The sequence below is a fragment of the Thermobia domestica genome, chromosome 1, assembly GCF_964235325.1.
Source record: "Thermobia domestica chromosome 1, izTheDome1.hap1.1, whole genome shotgun sequence".
Taxonomy (NCBI): Eukaryota; Metazoa; Arthropoda; class Insecta; order Zygentoma; family Lepismatidae; genus Thermobia; species Thermobia domestica.
This window is the reverse complement of record NC_137454.1, coordinates 302,472,987-302,489,926: the sequence shown is the minus strand read 5'-3', so window position 1 is coordinate 302,489,926 and position 16,940 is coordinate 302,472,987. Positions and strand designations below refer to the sequence as shown.

The 16,940-nt window shown below is 35.9% G+C and overlaps 1 protein-coding gene across 3 annotated transcripts in view; it reads left to right on the top strand.

The window, feature by feature from the left end:
* Positions 1-16,940, top strand: part of LOC145661745 (uncharacterized) — a 575,920-nt gene that overhangs the window by 490,904 nt on the left and 68,076 nt on the right. For all 3 annotated transcript variants that reach the window (XM_081727084.1, XM_081727086.1, XM_081727082.1), the window contains exon 4: positions 6,078-6,227. In XM_081727084.1, the coding sequence (XP_081583210.1) occupies positions 6,078-6,227 (150 nt within the window). The remainder of the gene's footprint in view (positions 1-6,077; positions 6,228-16,940) is intronic.

Sequence of the window (16,940 nt, the reverse complement as noted above, 5' to 3'; positions counted from 1 at the left end):
GCACAAATTATTTATCTGTTTAATAATTTCATATTACATTTTGTATATGCGTGAGCAGATATTCATGAATAAACAACACAATGACTTTTTTTATTGTTTTACTTTGATACTTGTTGCATGAATTGAACAGATGAAATATGTGCATTATGTATAATGAATTTTATTTCCCTTGTTTTATTATGGATTTTTAATGTAGTGATACACACATGGATGCGAGCTAAGGCAGAAAATATTACTTTCAAATTCGACAACATGCCGTTTCTAGTACTACTCAACAAGGCAGTCAAGTTAGTCTCTACTAAATAGGCGATAGTTACCAACGATTCACAGTACGATTGGTACAAAAATAATGTCAGAGACCTAAATCCAGAGAGTAGGCACTTGTATTGGGTGTAGCATTTAATTTCACTCATTTTGAAAGTCGGGGGGGGCGGTGTCTCAGTGAAAGAGCGTTCACCTCCAATGCTTGGGGTCCCTGGTTCGATCCCAGCTCGCGCCGTTTGGACTTTGTGGTGGACAAATACCGTGCTCTTGGGTTTTCTCGGAGTTCTCCCGTTTCCTCCCACTTTCTTCATTCCACCATTTCACTCATCTCTCATCATCACCGTCTCCTTTAGCCTAACCGGCATAACTCACAGATTTCATTCCATTTTTTCATTTTGAAAGTCGTCTATCATATACAGATAAATACAACCGAATGTGGGTTGACTAAGTATGTTGGGTTAATTAATCAGATATGTGTTAAAATACGTACAACCTTTTGGAAATATCCCCTATGACGATTAAGTCATTGCCTCCATCTGTCAGATACGACGTAGATTCTCATGTATTACGTTAACAATCTCCTGATGAATTGCTTTTCTAAGGTTATTATTCATAGAGAGGATTGTGCAAAAACTCGAGCTTTTAAATACCTTCATTAAAGAAACATCTGCTGCAGTAATGTCCGATGAAATTAAAGAGTTACTGAATGGCCTCTTCAAGGTTGTTCTTTTAGGTAACCGGACAGCGTTTCAACGAGCGTGGGCTTTTATTCTGTATAAATCTTATTTATTTTTCAGTTTAACCTTACGCACGATTATGCCCTTTAGGCTAAAAGAGACAGCTGATTAAGCCACAAGTAAATGATGATGGAAGAATTGGTGAAATGAGATTGTGAAAATGCCCCTAGAAAAAATACGGACACGATGTTGTCCACCACAAACTTACTTGACCGGAGATCGAACCAGGGACCCTATGTACCAGGAGTAAGCGCTTTACCACTGATCTACCGTGTTCCTCCTATATGAATCCAGTGTTATACCACTAGCCAATTATTTTTTTTTCTTTGAAGCAGCAGCCCCACGTACCAGCTTCACATTAATAAATGACAGTTCTCGTACCCTATCAATTTTGTTTACGTAATTTGTTTTTTTTTTTTTCATTTTCTCGAAAACTTTATCTTTGAACTTTTTTTTTTTTTTTTGTCATACGGATTAAAATTAGGAATTAGATTTAGGGGCTTTCGGCATCTATCGCCATGTTAGCCTATCACATAGTATGAGGGATGACGTCACTCAGCGATCTCACATTACCTCAGGGAATTGGGGTTAGAGGTCCGTACGGGCCGGAATTTTTAGCCGAGCCCGGCCCGACCCGAGTTCGAAATATGTTTTAGCATTTAGGCTCGAGCCCGGGCCGAGCTCGCGTGATAATCAAATGAGCCCGAAATAAGCCGGAATTTCAGAAACTTAATAATTGACACAAAATTGTATTTTTATTTACAGCAATTTAGAGATTTAATTTTGCAGCTGTGCTTTAAAAGCTCTCCAGAAAGAACGGTGCAATATATATCGTTGTACAGTATATTTACAAAGTATGGCCCGAAAAGGCTCGAGAAATATGGTTGTATATTTAAAAGTTTACGGCCCAAGCCCGTGCAGACTTCTAAATTGGGGAGAAAGAAAAGAATTGGAAAGATGGAAGACCATTATCTTACGTATCTTGGTGTAAATAAGGAAAACCTTATTCAGAATGACTGCCCTGAAAAAGTTTTTTTTCTTTTAACACTTTCTCGACCGAGTGTCCTAACTGGAACCACTCACACAAAAGGTTACATTGGCGACCACGCTATGCGGGTTCACTTTCGTCACACTGCAATAATATTCTATAATTATAAAATGTTATTTCACTGACTTATTCTGTCCTTTGATCAATTTATTTTGTTGTTTATTGAACTTTAGTTCCGCATCAAGACTATTGTGAGACCTAAGGTGCAATCTGAACCACCGTACGTAATGCTCTCCTGCCGGAGATTGAACCCGGGTTCCCACACCACCAATAACGTGCGTGCTAGCCACTAAGACCAGCTGGAAAGGTGCCAGCTGTTTGGGTTATAGTTTCCAAACAACGATTTACTTCTTTCTACTAGTTGTCGCTGGTTGAGTAATTTGTATCTAATATACGTATCAGCGGCTTTATACGATAACATTAAGTGAATTCTGCACTATGTATACTAATTGTATGCCATTGTTCATTATTATTATTATTATTATTATTATTATTATTATTATTATTATTATTATTATTATTATTATTATTATTATTATTATTAAATAATCTTTGCTGAAAATCCTTATTTAATGAATCTATTTTTAATTTTCTGCTGAAATGTAGAATCATCAGTTCCTGAGGGGTTTAAAGTATTCGTTACATGTCATATCTCACAGATATGAATAGATATAAGTGGAAAACAAAAAAGAATGCATATATATATATATATATATGGTCGGAGACAGCAGAATACGTGTTGTCCCTTTCAAACCACAGTTATTAATGCTTTCATAAAGCAGCATTGCTGTTGCGCTCTCTTTCTTTCTTCCTCTCGAGGTTTTCTGTTCTACCCAACTCAACAAATCCTGGAACGGGTGACGAATCCTGTTGATCAAGCAATCTTGGTAGCCAGGAACAAAATAAGTCGATTCGTCAGTGACAATCTCAAATTGCTGTGCGATTAAGCTTGACAGCTGCAATTAATGTGAGTGCAAAAGAAGACATTGAAAGAAAGAAAGAAAGAAAGAAAGAAAAATGCAGGGAAAAAGAAAAATATAGGCCAGTAAGAGGAAAAAAAACTGACTGTTACCTAGAGGCGTTTATCGAGCAAGCAAATCCTCCACGGTCATTATTAGCCCGTTTCCACTTGACAAAAGAGAGAGACGTAATATTTCATCTTCTTTTTAATATCTTTTTCTTTCTTTCTCTTTCTTCTTCTTGCAGGTAAATGGAAACTTCGTCATTTCCGCTAATTTCTTGTTTCGCTGCACATATTTTCTCCCCAGCCTCTCATCACCCATGTTTTGTAGTACTCCTTGATGGGGAAAGTACAATGTCTTCAAATGACTTTTCAGTAGGCGCAACTTTACGTTCGAATCTTGCGGCTGTAGGTCTTATATTCAAATTTTTGACTGTGAAGGTGCAAAACGCAAGATCAAGGAATACGCAAATTTGAATGAAAATGGATTCGTTGTAGACACAGAATTATCATAAGACAAAAGTCGTTCTTTGTAAGTAAATAAACCAGTTGTTTACTACATTTTACGTGGGTGTAACATGGGCTACTTACTTGGGAAGAACAGCTGGAACAGTTCATATATCTTTCCCTCTTCTCTGTCTTTTTACCGAAATTGGCCGTGCTAAATTTTGCCGGATCTAAAGCTATAAGTTTTATTCTTTTCCTTTTGGGCGTACGTTAGGATCTACGTGGCCCAATAACGTGTGCACTGCAGTCTTCACACGCTGTTCATAATGCAGTTAAGTACAGGGTCTGGCCAAAAGATCTTTCGTATTTGGAGAGGGTGCTGTGTGAGTTGTGGTGGGGATACGGCAGTGGAGGAAATATCGATCGTAAGCAGTGTACTTGTCATTTTCAGTAGTTTCAATGGCCTGGTGCGGTGAGCATCGTGCGTTTGTTGTGGAGGATTATATTAGTAATGGTGGTTCTGTAATTACTACTGAGCGGGCATTCTCCATTCGGTTTGGACTCGGCCGACATGACTCTGTTCCGGATAGAACAACTATTCAAGTTTGGGTATCTGGAGATTGCTGGATGGACGCTCTCACACACGCCATATTTTCCGGCGTTGCTACGGTCCGAGGTCGGCCAGGCGATTTCACAGTGCAGAATCTGTTGTTCTACAGTTTGACACCCAAACTTGAACAGTTTTCCTATCCAGAACAGAATCATGTCGGCCAAGTCCGCTGAGTGGTAATCACAGAAGCATCATTATGGATATACTCATCTATAACCAACGCACGATGCTCACCGCGTCACGCCATTGCAACTACTGAAGATGGCACGTATATCGCTATTGATCGATACCCTCTCTGCTGTCGTATCCTCACCACAACTCAGACAGCGCCCTCCATAAATGCGGGAAGTCTTTTTGTCGGTTCCTGTATGATAGGAATTTCGTTACAGTGAACATTGTTACTTACACTTTATATTAAAGAAGTATGATTAACGTTTCCCAGACTTAGATATTTTCCTTATGATGTATGTCACATTCATGCTTACCAGCTAATATCTGTTTTATTCGATTAAGTTGTACTACGAATAAGTATGAAATATTTTATACAACACTTATGTCTGTCTGTCTGTATGCCGACATGTATCTGAACATGTTTATAAAAGAGAGAATGGAAAAATATTCATACATGGATTCAGTGCCATCAATATAAGAGAAATGCGGGGAGTTGTCGTTCCCCCACTTCTAAAAATTATCTATAGCGTCCATCTACTTCCTTAAAATTACAGTGGACAAAGATAAGCCCGGGGACGGAGTGACGTCATGCGTCCCTCTATCTTTTCAGATCCACTTTTATCCCTGCTTCAAATTGAAAGTAGTAGAAATCTATCATTCCCCGTTTCAACATTGATTGCGATAGAGCAAGAAAGTCCTAACAGATAACGGGAAGAGGTTTGTGATATGGAATCAATGTCCCAACAAATGCTTCTATCTTCCCCTTAATTTTTTGAAACCGAAAGTGTTAGAAATATACTTCCACTTTCAATATTAATATTTATCACTATAGAGAGCAAAAATGGTAACGGGGAGCAAGAAACGATTTTTAAATATGGATTCAGCATACCAAAAATATTGATTGATTCAACATAAACCCTTACTATTCTGTTTAAATTGGAAGTGACAAAAATTTACTGAACTTTTTGGTTTCAATATTGATTCTCATAGAAAAAAAAATGCATACTATAGGAAGAACTATTTTTAATATGGATTTAGCATCGAGAGAACAGGCTCCAATCCCTATGTCCCTCCGACCTTATCCCTATATTAAAACAAGAACTAATAGGTCTACTACCACTTTCTGCTTCAATACTTAACCTCCACAGTTGGAAATCTTCCGTACTTTTACAAAGTGAAACAAAATCCACTTATTTACCTATGAGGACTCAGCATAATAGTTTTATGAGCATCCTGTACATGATGAATTTCAAAGATAGTGAGAAGAGCCATCTGGAGATATCTTTTGATTCTACCTGAGTCCTATGACTGGCCAGATGGCTTTTAGTTGAATGATGTGTTAAAAGTCGCTATTACTTCTGTCTTCTTAGACCAAAGGTTGCTGCCCCTTAATTCCAGTAGAGGGCAGCATCAATGCGATGAGCTCACGATGAGTATTAACAGCTCTTGATCTCGATTGTGTATCTCCAGAGAAACCGTCTCAGTATTTTCCAGGCAGTGGCGGATCGACCCCCCCTTCCCGAAGAGGAAACTTTCTTATTTTATATATAAATAAAACTCATTCCAGAGTTTGGAGCTCTTAAAAGTAGCTCTAAGTAGCAGTATTACAACCCACCGCCCCCCCCAAAAGTCCGTCCTGAATCCACCCCTATTTCCAGGTGAAAGAAAACCGTGGATAAACTTAAGATAGTAGAAGTATTTAAACTTCGACTTTCGATTCGCCTATTGTTTGCTCTTTGGAGAATAAACAGGATATGTTACTTAACCAGAGATTGTTGATACATTGTTAAGTATGGTTAAAAAGTAAGTAAAATAAATCCGAATTTCTTTTTATTGCAGCCGAATTCCGAAGCAAGATCACTTGTGAGGATGATATTATCAACCTGCAGTGTGATAAAAATTCAAGGATAGCCGTGTATTCCGCTAGTTATGGCAGAACGGAATATGAGAGCATTCAGTGCCCGCAGCCTCAGGGAGTACCAGAAGAAAGTAAGTGAAAATATTTGTATACCTTTTTTCACTATGAATAGAACATGCAAATTTAGTCACAATTCTTTTGTTTCTGTCTTACCTGAGTTTTACTTAAGGGTTCTTCACTACAGCGAAATTAAACTACCGCTAATTTTAGAGTTTTTTTCTGTAATATCTTCAAAACAAACAAAAATATTCGAAAAACAGAAACGTAGTGAACTAGATAATACAATTTTGCATGTGGTATCTTTACCACAATTCACCTATTTGCTTTTGGTATGACGCTATTTACAGAACCCGCAAAAAAAAAAAAAAAAATGCTAAATCTATCTACAGTTGCAAACCGAATGTAAGTTGTGATAATCGTATACATGCAAAATCGTATTGTCTAGTTCAGTACGTTTCTGCTTTTCGAATATTTTTATGTGTTTTGAAGATATCACAGAAAAACTCTAAAATTAGCGGTAGTTTAATTTCGCTGTAGTGAAGACCCTTAAGAGCCGAAAAGAATATTCCAGAGAGAATAACAAACAGAAAAACTTTATTTTAAAGATAGGGTTAAGCTGTTTTGGGTATCTCCTATCCTGGACTTATCAAAAATCTAGAAAAAAATTACCGTAATTTAATTTTAATCCAGTTTTCTAACCTCCAAACGTCCGGAGAGAACTTTAACCAAATGCAAGGGTACTTTATATACCCTAATTTTCATCTTGATGTGCTTAAACTATAAAGCATGTTACAAATATGAAAAAGAATTATAGGTATTGTGGAACAAAGTGTAATATACAGTAACCCCTTACCTGTATGTATAATAATAATGAATTTCCGTAACGGAATTTGAATTATGTAAGACACATTTGTAAATCGCCCAAGTATAACTTCCTAAAAAATATTTATTATTATTTACGTAGTACGGCATTATTTTTTCAATGAAACACCATATAGCAGTATTTACTCGGCATAAATTACAAAAGCATAAAAAATAAATAAGTTATATGTATTGTTTTATATAGGAAATATATGTATTACATATGTCTTTGTATACAGCAACGGTGTCAAAGCCGCAAACATGTTCATACACGGTAGTGCCTAGGTAATTCTGCTTTTTGAAATTTATTACGTAACTGCGAATTGAAAATCGCATATAACAGAAGTAGGAGGATTAGTGTAGGTACAGACCAAAGTAAAATAGAACATTCAGAATTTAATTTTAAAAAAAATGAACTTACTAGTATGGTTTGTTTAGCCATGTAAGGAAAAGTCAATGTGCAGTAAATAAGGTGAAGGTAATTAATAAAACTAAGAACGATACTGAGATGAATGTTTTTGAAACGTACGAGGTGCATCCAAAAAGTAAGTTCCGAAAATGACCGAAGATGCCACGAATAGTCAGAACGAGACCTGCTTGCGCAGAAGTAGAGTCAATGGTAAGAGAACTGTGGTACGGTATATGCCTATGCACATACAGTCTCCGCACCCCACAAGTGCGAGGTAAGCCCAGTAATGAATTTTCTTTATACTAAGAAGCTGTCTTCGTGAAAGAAATAGAAATTCTCGACGGGATCAGTGGGTTTGTTCTTACCAAGTGTCACATCCGAGAGACACATTCTGAAAAGAAACAAACAACAAGATGTTACTGCAGTACACACTGTCATTCTTGTTGACATATGATTTAAACATGGAGACTTAATGGATGTTTTTAATAGCACTCCCACTTTTATCTTAACTGTGTTTCGTTTTGTGTTGCATAGGCACCGATTTTTATTTATTTTTTCGGTAGGTGCTCACGTTTCAGTACTCATAAGATAAATTACAACATTGCGTACTCTACTTTGTTGTCTCAAACCGGGAGCTCCCCCTGATAGCCTACCAAACTACTGAGAGCCTAAAATAATTGATATTACTTGAACTTTGTTCTGAACAAAACTTAAACTAAATATTGAGATTTAAAAATAAATTCAAGTGTGTTTAGCAGTATTGGCCAAAGGAAAGATACAGGAAAATCTAATAGGCACTGAACGCCCATTAGAAATCACCATTGAAGTTACCTCGTGAGTATGAGAAGAACGCACACTTCTTTGACGTGGGAGACCCGGGTTCGATTTCCGACGGAAGTTCATGCGGTTCGGATCCCACTTTAAGCTGTGAGTTCCACGTCTCATACAGCCTTGCTGCTGAATGGAACGCTAAACTCAAAATCAAATCAAATCAAAGAAATCACCATTGGATCCCGTGTCTATAGTGTGTTGTGTTTCATCTTTTCATATTTCATTTTGCTATTTGAGGATATCTTCCGAATGTAAACAGAGTAAAGTTGAGGATAAGGAGATAAACATGACAAATCCTTCATTTATTATTTCAAATTCCTTTCCGCGCACAAATGATAAAAACTACGGTGAACTGGTATTGTCATCAGATTACATTATAACAAACGAGCAAGATGAAGAGTTTGGTTTTAGTAGCTGTTTTCTCCCATTCTGATTACAACGTTTCGCTTCCACAAGAACGTAGTATATCATGTTGGATTTATTTCAGACGCTTGGTGAGTCCTTCAAGGTTTTAAGAAATGAAGGGTGGAAAAGAATTATGAACGGGATTTTTTTTTTATGTGTGTGTGTATTGTATGGTCAGCTTGTTCTTATAGGGTGAGGTGGAAGATGATATTCAGAGGGGAAAACAGCCATAAAACGGGGCGTGGATCTGCCATGAAGACTGAAATTGTTGCAGTTACTTAAGATAATAAATTCTTGGCTGTGCATTAACTGTATCTCCCTTAGTTCCATTATTTTACGTATGAATCAGGTATATAAAGCATAAAAGAAAGAGAAAAGGATAACCCAAGTTGACACTGCTAGTGCCCTTCGTTACGCACTCGAGGATTTTAACGCAACATTTAGCTGAAACCAATCCCCGATAATGCAAGTGGAGCGTTAAAGTGCTTTGCTTTTCGTTTTTTGCAGAAGGGCAACGGAATTTACTTATACTCAAAATGTGCAGTTAGTGGAAGATAATTTCTTGAATATATTTACTTTGTACCTTATTTTGGTTCCATTAGTTAATCTGTATTTTTTCACCTGAGTACTACACGCATAGGAAATGCATTTGTAAACTATCATATAAAATGCAAATATAAAACGTACAACACTCACCAGAATATAAACTACCTGAAGTTTAATTTTGTTCAGAAATAAACATTACGTTAAACTTATTTAGTTTACTACAACGAATTGTTTCTAAATTCTGGAGGATAAAAAGTGAATCAAATATTCCTGCTATATTTATTTTACAGTAGGGCATTAAGATCAAGTTTAGTTATCTACAGCAGTTAAGTCGGCAAACAAAGGCGAATTATAACTATTGTGGAAGCGTTCAGAACATACCAAAGTGAGAGTTCCTCGGTAACTCGTTGTTCAAATTTAAAATTAATGATTGTTATAGTTTCGGCAATGGCCGCGTTGTACCAAAATTTTAAAAGGTTTCTGAAATAGATATACTGTAAATATTGCGACATTTCAATGAAACTTGGTGGGTATCTTGATGAGATAGAGTGTTATTTTTGTTGTTGTTGTTGTTGTTTAAATTTGAAGTTGGTGGCCTTCATAGCTTCGTCGGTGGCCAAGTTATACCAAAATTTCAAGTCTATGACACTTGGTGGATGTATTGGAGATATTTAGGGATATATTTTATGAAAATTTGAAGTTGGTGATCATTATATTTTCGGTGGTGACCAAGTTATACGAAAATTTTAAGTGATTTTTGATATATGATATATTTTGTCATATCTCAATGAAACTTGGTGGATATATTGGTGATATTAAGGGATATATATTTTCACCAAAGTGGTGTCCGTCATAGTTTCGGCGGTGGCCAAGAAAGTTTTCTGGTCAGTAAATTAGACACATCCTGCTGTAACAGAAAACATAACACATTCTTTGTTTACAATAACAGTCCACTTCGGTGGTAAGGATCTGAAACCCGAACTTCCTCTTGTACCTGAAATACAAGTACAAAGCTTATGTGCTCCAACCGACAATTAAACCAACTTTCACGCATCGAAGACCTAAAATTCTATCTTGTTTAAACGAGAAGAGAGCTCACATTCTACCCTTTATCTTCATGCTTTAGTGCGATTTCATTATTTAAGGAAAGCTATTGTTCTCGGGCTTGAACGCAGCAATAACAAAATAAATAAAAAGAATATAAGACAATTCTTGTATGTATGAATATTACATACAAGACTAATGTGAAATATTCCTAAAATTACTCATTTGATTTACTTTTACTTTGTCATATTTCACTACCCCCTTCCCCCCTATAGAAAATCTATTATGGGAAATTAAAAGCCATTATAGACCCAGACAATGCAATTCATAACGAAAAAATGAAATGAAATATTTAAGTTTTACGTCCCACGGTTATGCCGGTTAGGCCAAAGGAGACGGTGATTATGAGAAATGAATGAAATAGTGGAATGAAGAAAGTGGAAGGAAACGGGAGAACCCCGAGAAAACCCATGCACACGGTGTTTGTCCACCACAAAGTTCACTTGGCGGGAGCAGGGTTTGAATCCTGGATCCCAAGCACTAGAAGTGAATGCTCTACCACTGAGTCACCGCGGCCCCAGTTCAGTTTCTCACTTTAAAAAAATCAATGTAATTTCAACTCTATTAGATAAATATTTTACAAAATTTGTTATTCTATTTGAAAAGGAGATTACAATGTCGGTCGCTAATTTACGTAGAAATATTGAACAAAATTCAACGAAAAACCAATCCTACTGTAGCAAGATTTGACTGTTGATGATTCTGACCGTGAGTATATATATATATATATATATATATATATATATATATATATATATATATATATATATATATATATATATATAATATATAATATTTTATTTATAATTACCTCTGGTGCGTGAGGTCCCTGGTTTTTCCCGGACCAGTAAGTTTGTGGTGAACAACATCGTGTCCGTGGGTTTTCTCGGGGTATTTCCGTTTCCTCCCACATTCTCATTCTATCAATTATTCCATCATCATTCTTCCATCAGCCGACTTCCTTAGCCTAAAGGATACAATTGTTGGACGTTAAGCTAAGAGATACAATTTTCATTTTATTCAATCTTGGAAGGTCTAAACAGGTTAGTCAGCAAGAATATATATACATAATGGGTGTATGCTAATTTTAAAAAGTATGACCGGAAATTACTCGAGGGGAATCATCGAAAACTGTAAAGTCATTGAATATTTATATTTAGGTTTGTGGGTTAATAATTTCGCAGTATTTGAATTCTTTCTGTAATCTAACTAAATGAGTTTCACAATTCCGCGAAACAATGATTCGTTGATTTTTAGCATATATCTGTTATAAGTATACTTACTTTATATTTAACGGCTTAAACATTTAATCCTAAATTCATGTTGTTACATGTAGAAACTATAGCAATTAGTGACCACGGTGATCCAGTGGTAGGGTGCTCAATTTTAGTGCACGGTGTGTTTGGTTCGATGTCCATCTCGCACCGAGGGAGCTGTATGATGGACAAACTCCAAGTGCCTGAGTTTTCCTGAGGTTCTCCGTTTTCCTATAACTTTCTTCATTTCAACGTTTCATTCATTAGCATTTGAACACTTTAAAAAACCGACACTTTAAAAAATATCATTTTTTTAACGAAAAAATAGATATTGTACGAGTGTACGAACATACTCTTGAAATATTGCACATAGGGAAACTGTAGACATTACTCCCTCATTTGTCACAGTCAGTGTTTCTTCCAAACATGCTTTTGGGGGGCACTGACCCCCCCGGACGAGACCAAAATAATACGTCTATAATATAATAATAAATAGAATAGTACCAGCAGTGCCCCCCCCGAATACTAAGTGTATCCCCCGGAACATTTTTTTTTTTTTTTTGGTTACAGTAGTTTTAGCAATGGCGGATCCAAGACGGACTTCTGGGGGGACGGTGAGTTGTAATACTGCTACTTAGAGTTACTTTTAAGAGCTCCAAACTCTGGAATATATTTTATATATATATATATATATATATATATATATATATATATATATATATATATATATATATATAAAATAAGAAAGTTTCCTCTTGGGGGGGCAATGGCCCCGATCGCCCCCCCCCCTCTGGATCCGCCCCTGAGTTCTAGAATTACTTGTTCCTCTAATGATCAACATGGTCGCACATACATCTTTGAAATCGTAGTATAGAATACGTATAACTTCACGTAGTATTTGATATTATAACATTGATATAATTTAATGTAATTAATAGTGTTGGTTTATGATGCAAAACTACTGAGCACATAGTTTTGTCAGGTTATTTTACATTTTCCGCATACCTATAACATGCTGTGTTAAAATTACAATTCTTTCTTAAATGTATTGTATACAAATTACGAGTATCAGAAAGTCACCTTTATCCTTGTAAACCCTAACAAGCAATGCGTCCCTTCATATTCCCTGATGTATCGTGTTATGTTCCTTTTTTTATTTTTTTTTATTTATCTCCCTGTCAGGAATTAATAAAGCGTGGATTTTAGTTGGTATGGTTTTTTGGACCAAAGGTTAAAGTAGAATTTGATGGAGGTTGTTAATTTCGTGCCTTTGGATCCAGAGTTTTCATTGTTGGAAGATATTTTCCGGCTCAATAACGTTTTAATCTCGCCAACCTCATGATTTTGGAGGCCTTTCCGTTATAGCTGGAGAGATTAAAAGTGGGGGGGGGACAAAGAAGGGAGGGAGAAAAGGAGAAAGAACAGCAGGCGTGTATGATCGAGATATTGTAACGGCAAAGCAAAATCCCTTATCAATATATCCAACTCACACACTAAATGTAGAAATCCATAACAGTACTTTTCTCTCTATTGAGAATATTAATTCGATACTCTCGTAACGAACTTGCCATCAAAGCAGCGTGTATGAGCCGTTTTTCTGAATGGATTTGAATCCTTTTAAGGCATTGATGTTGTAAATTATCAGCTGTCCAGCGGTGAATCAGGAAAAGCTCAGATTATTCCAGTTAAGAAAATGAAGAGTTGGTGTTTAAGGTTGGTTTAAAGGGACAAGTTTTGTCGATAGATGGCACTATACAGTATTCGCATCTCTCCCATGTATTTTTTATCTTTTACGAAAATTCACGATTTCTTTTACAAATTTCAACCTACAGACTTCAATTTTTTAGAAAAGGAACTTCATAATCTATCGAAGGCAATAATCCGTGTCGATTCTTTATTTAGAATTTTCTTCGTTGTTGAAATGGCTTGATTGTTGAAATGAATATCCAAACCTTTAACAATGGAACTGCAGAAAATTCTAAATAAAAAATCGGCATGGATTGTTCCCTTTAATAGGTTATGAAGTTCCTTCTCTAAAAATTTGAAGTCTCTAGGTTGAAATTTACAAAAGAAATTGTAAATTTTCGTGAAAGGTAAAAAATACATGGGAAAGATACGAAGACTGTAGTGACATCTATCGGCAAAACTTGTTCCTTTACACTAACCTTAAGAATTGTTAGTGCGTTTAGCAAGCATAACCCAGGATTCAATTCCTGATGGAGGCAAAATTTACAATGTTGACTCACCATTATGACAAATTGGGAAAGTATTTGAATTAAAGTCCAGTAAATTCTGGTTTAGAAAGCCAGAAATAATAATAATTCGTGTCCATGTCTGATCACAGATAATTTAACTAAAAGCCGTGGTGCATATCACAACCAGTGATGTAATTAAGCATGTATGGGAGTTTGCGACGTATACTCAGCTAAGATTTTTACAGTACACTTCTATCAATTCGTCTTCTGTTTTCGGGTCCCTGGTTCGATCCCAGCTCGCGCCGTGTGAACTTTGTGGTGGACAAACGCTGTGCTCGTGGGTTCTCCTGTTTCCTCCCACTTTCTTCATTCCACCATTTTCACTCATCTCTCATCATCACCGTCTCCTTTAGCCTAACCGGCATAACCGTAGGACATAAAACTTAAAGATTTCATTTCATTTCATTTTTTTCGTCGTCTGTTTTCATCCTCTGCAATGGTAATCACAACGCAAAGTAGGCGTAGAATAGAAGAGATGATTCTTGCTTACCTTTTAAGACAGAAAAAGTAACGAGGTACGTAAAAAAATGCTAATGTCACCTGATTAGGCCGAAAGAGTTGTTCTGGTATAAGACAGAATGTAGTTCATTTTTTTTTTATTATTTAAAAGGATTTAATATAATTAACCTGAAGTTATTAGTGGCTTGGTTAGGTAAACATTTTTCGACTTCATTTCGATTAACGTACTTTAGCCATTTGTTTATTAAAGTTTAAATTCTCTTTTCGGTAGCGTGACCAATAGTTTCACCCAAAATTCATTAACATAGTATTCTAATTGTTTAACTAAGGGTTTTTGTTATTATGATCTGTATAACAGATGTTTGTAAACTAACTCATTTAACGAAACTTTAAACAATATTTAACATTATTTTAGTGCTGTCTCTTGACTACAATATTTAATATCTATCTAGAAGCCTATACAACGAAGATGGCATTTCAGTAGCAGGTGGAATGATTATATGTATATGCAGTGGCGTATTTAGGGAGGGGGCTTCCGGGCTTAAGACCCCCCCCGAAATCATACTTATTATAGTAAAGTATATGAAATATCTTGCAGAATTTTCACATTTTCAGGCAAAGCCCTCCCCCCGAAAGTTAGCAAAACCCCTCCCGAAACAAAATCGTAAATACGCCACTGTGTATATGATTTGCAGATGATATGGCGCTTGTTGCGGAATCTGAAGAGAAAATCAATAAGATGTTAGGAAACTTGATGAAGGGTTGTGAAGAATAAGGGATGAAAATAAATGTTAGAAAGACAGAAGTCATGATGATTGGAACGAAGCGGTCAGTGTCAAATACAGAAGTAGGAGGAGAAAATATATAACTGTGTCTAAGTTTCGATATCTGGGTAATATTATTAATGATGATATGAAATGTGAAGGTGAAATAAAAGCAAGGATCGGAATGGCGAAAGAATCCTTTAGGAGGAAGAAAATACTTTTTGTGTGACCTTGAATCAAACAATTGAGAAAAAGACTCATAAAATACTTCGTGTGGAGTATTGTACTGTATGGGGCAGAAACATGAACATTACTTAAAAATGATGAAAAATGACTGGAAGCTTTCGAAATGTGTGGGTGAAGAAGAATGGAAAGAATTAGCTGGGTCGAGCGGGAAACGAATGAGAGGGTGTTAGAAATGGTGGGGGAGAAAAGATCAATTTTTAGATATTATTAAATAGAGGAAGAAAAACTAGTTGGGACATTGACTAAGAAGGAACTGTATCATGATGGACGTGCTAGAGGGTATGGTGGCAGGAAAGAGAGGGAGGGGCGAAGAAGACTACAATTAATGGACGCTATCAAAACAGAAAAATTGTACGTGAAGACGAAGAAGTCAGCGGAAGATCGTGGAGGATGGAAACTTCTCAGCTGCAGCAAGTGATTGCCAATAATGGCAGAATACCGATGATGATGATGATGATGATGATAATAATAATAATAATAATAATAATAATAATAATAATAATAATAATAATAATAATAATAATAATAATAATAGAGGGAAACTTGTGGCTAAACCTATCCTTTAACGATGAATCCAAACCACATGTACTATTAGGATATATCGAACCTTGTATTCAAGGCTAATGTGGGAAAACCAACCATTTTGTCTCCGAGTGAGTTATTTCGTGTGCATATAGCCGCATTTTAATTTAGTCTTTAGGCACCACTGTATATGTTTGCATTCCTTTTTAGACGATTACAGAAAACGACATTAGAGAACTCAATATGCTATGTGGCGTACACAAAGAGGTTTTCAGGTTTTAACCCTCCTTGGACAAGATATTATGAAAAAAAAAAAAAAAAAACTAAACGTGTACCATACTTAGATATGTGTATAAAGAATCTTCAACGGTTATGAATTTGGAAGCATGAACATCTCCCCCCCCCCTCCCTGATAAAGTTCTGCGTGTGCTACTAAATGTGCTCTAGGCCACATAAGTGTATTTTGGAATAGATTCTGACTTGTTTTGTACTTCTTGTTCTTTCTAAAACGTTTGTTATGCTGAGAATATTATTCTTGGTGAACTTTGGCTCGCTTCGAGTTTATCCAATCGAATGGAGAAATAACGGATAGATTTTAAATTTCCTTTCACTCGCCTATTCTTGCAGTGTTGCTACATCATCAAATTTATAAGAAATCTAGTTACTTGGGAAATAAATTACGAAATGCTTTCTTTACAAAAAAAAAAAAAAAAAAAAAAGACTTAGCCTTATTTTTCTGTTTTGTGTTTACTATCTAGTATAACTACAGAATAACTAGTATAATGATATAGTAAGTATAGTTGTACTTATTATATAATATAGTATATTGCATAACGAAATAGGTTGATGACAGATATAAATGTTCAGTGAAATGAATAATGAGGAAAACAGTAGCGCTTCTAAAGATTAGTTGTGTTGGAAGATCTAGTTCGAGTCTGCACGTGCTAAAAATTGTTCAAACAAAAAATTCTGATTCTCTTAAGGCAAGTTTGTAACAATTTCTATATATGAAATAATATGTCCTACATGAAAGAGTGACTGACTGACTGACCAATTAATGCCGCCCAAGCCAAGCCATTTAAGCTGGAAACTTCAAAGTTTGACAATACATAGAATCTATAACGTG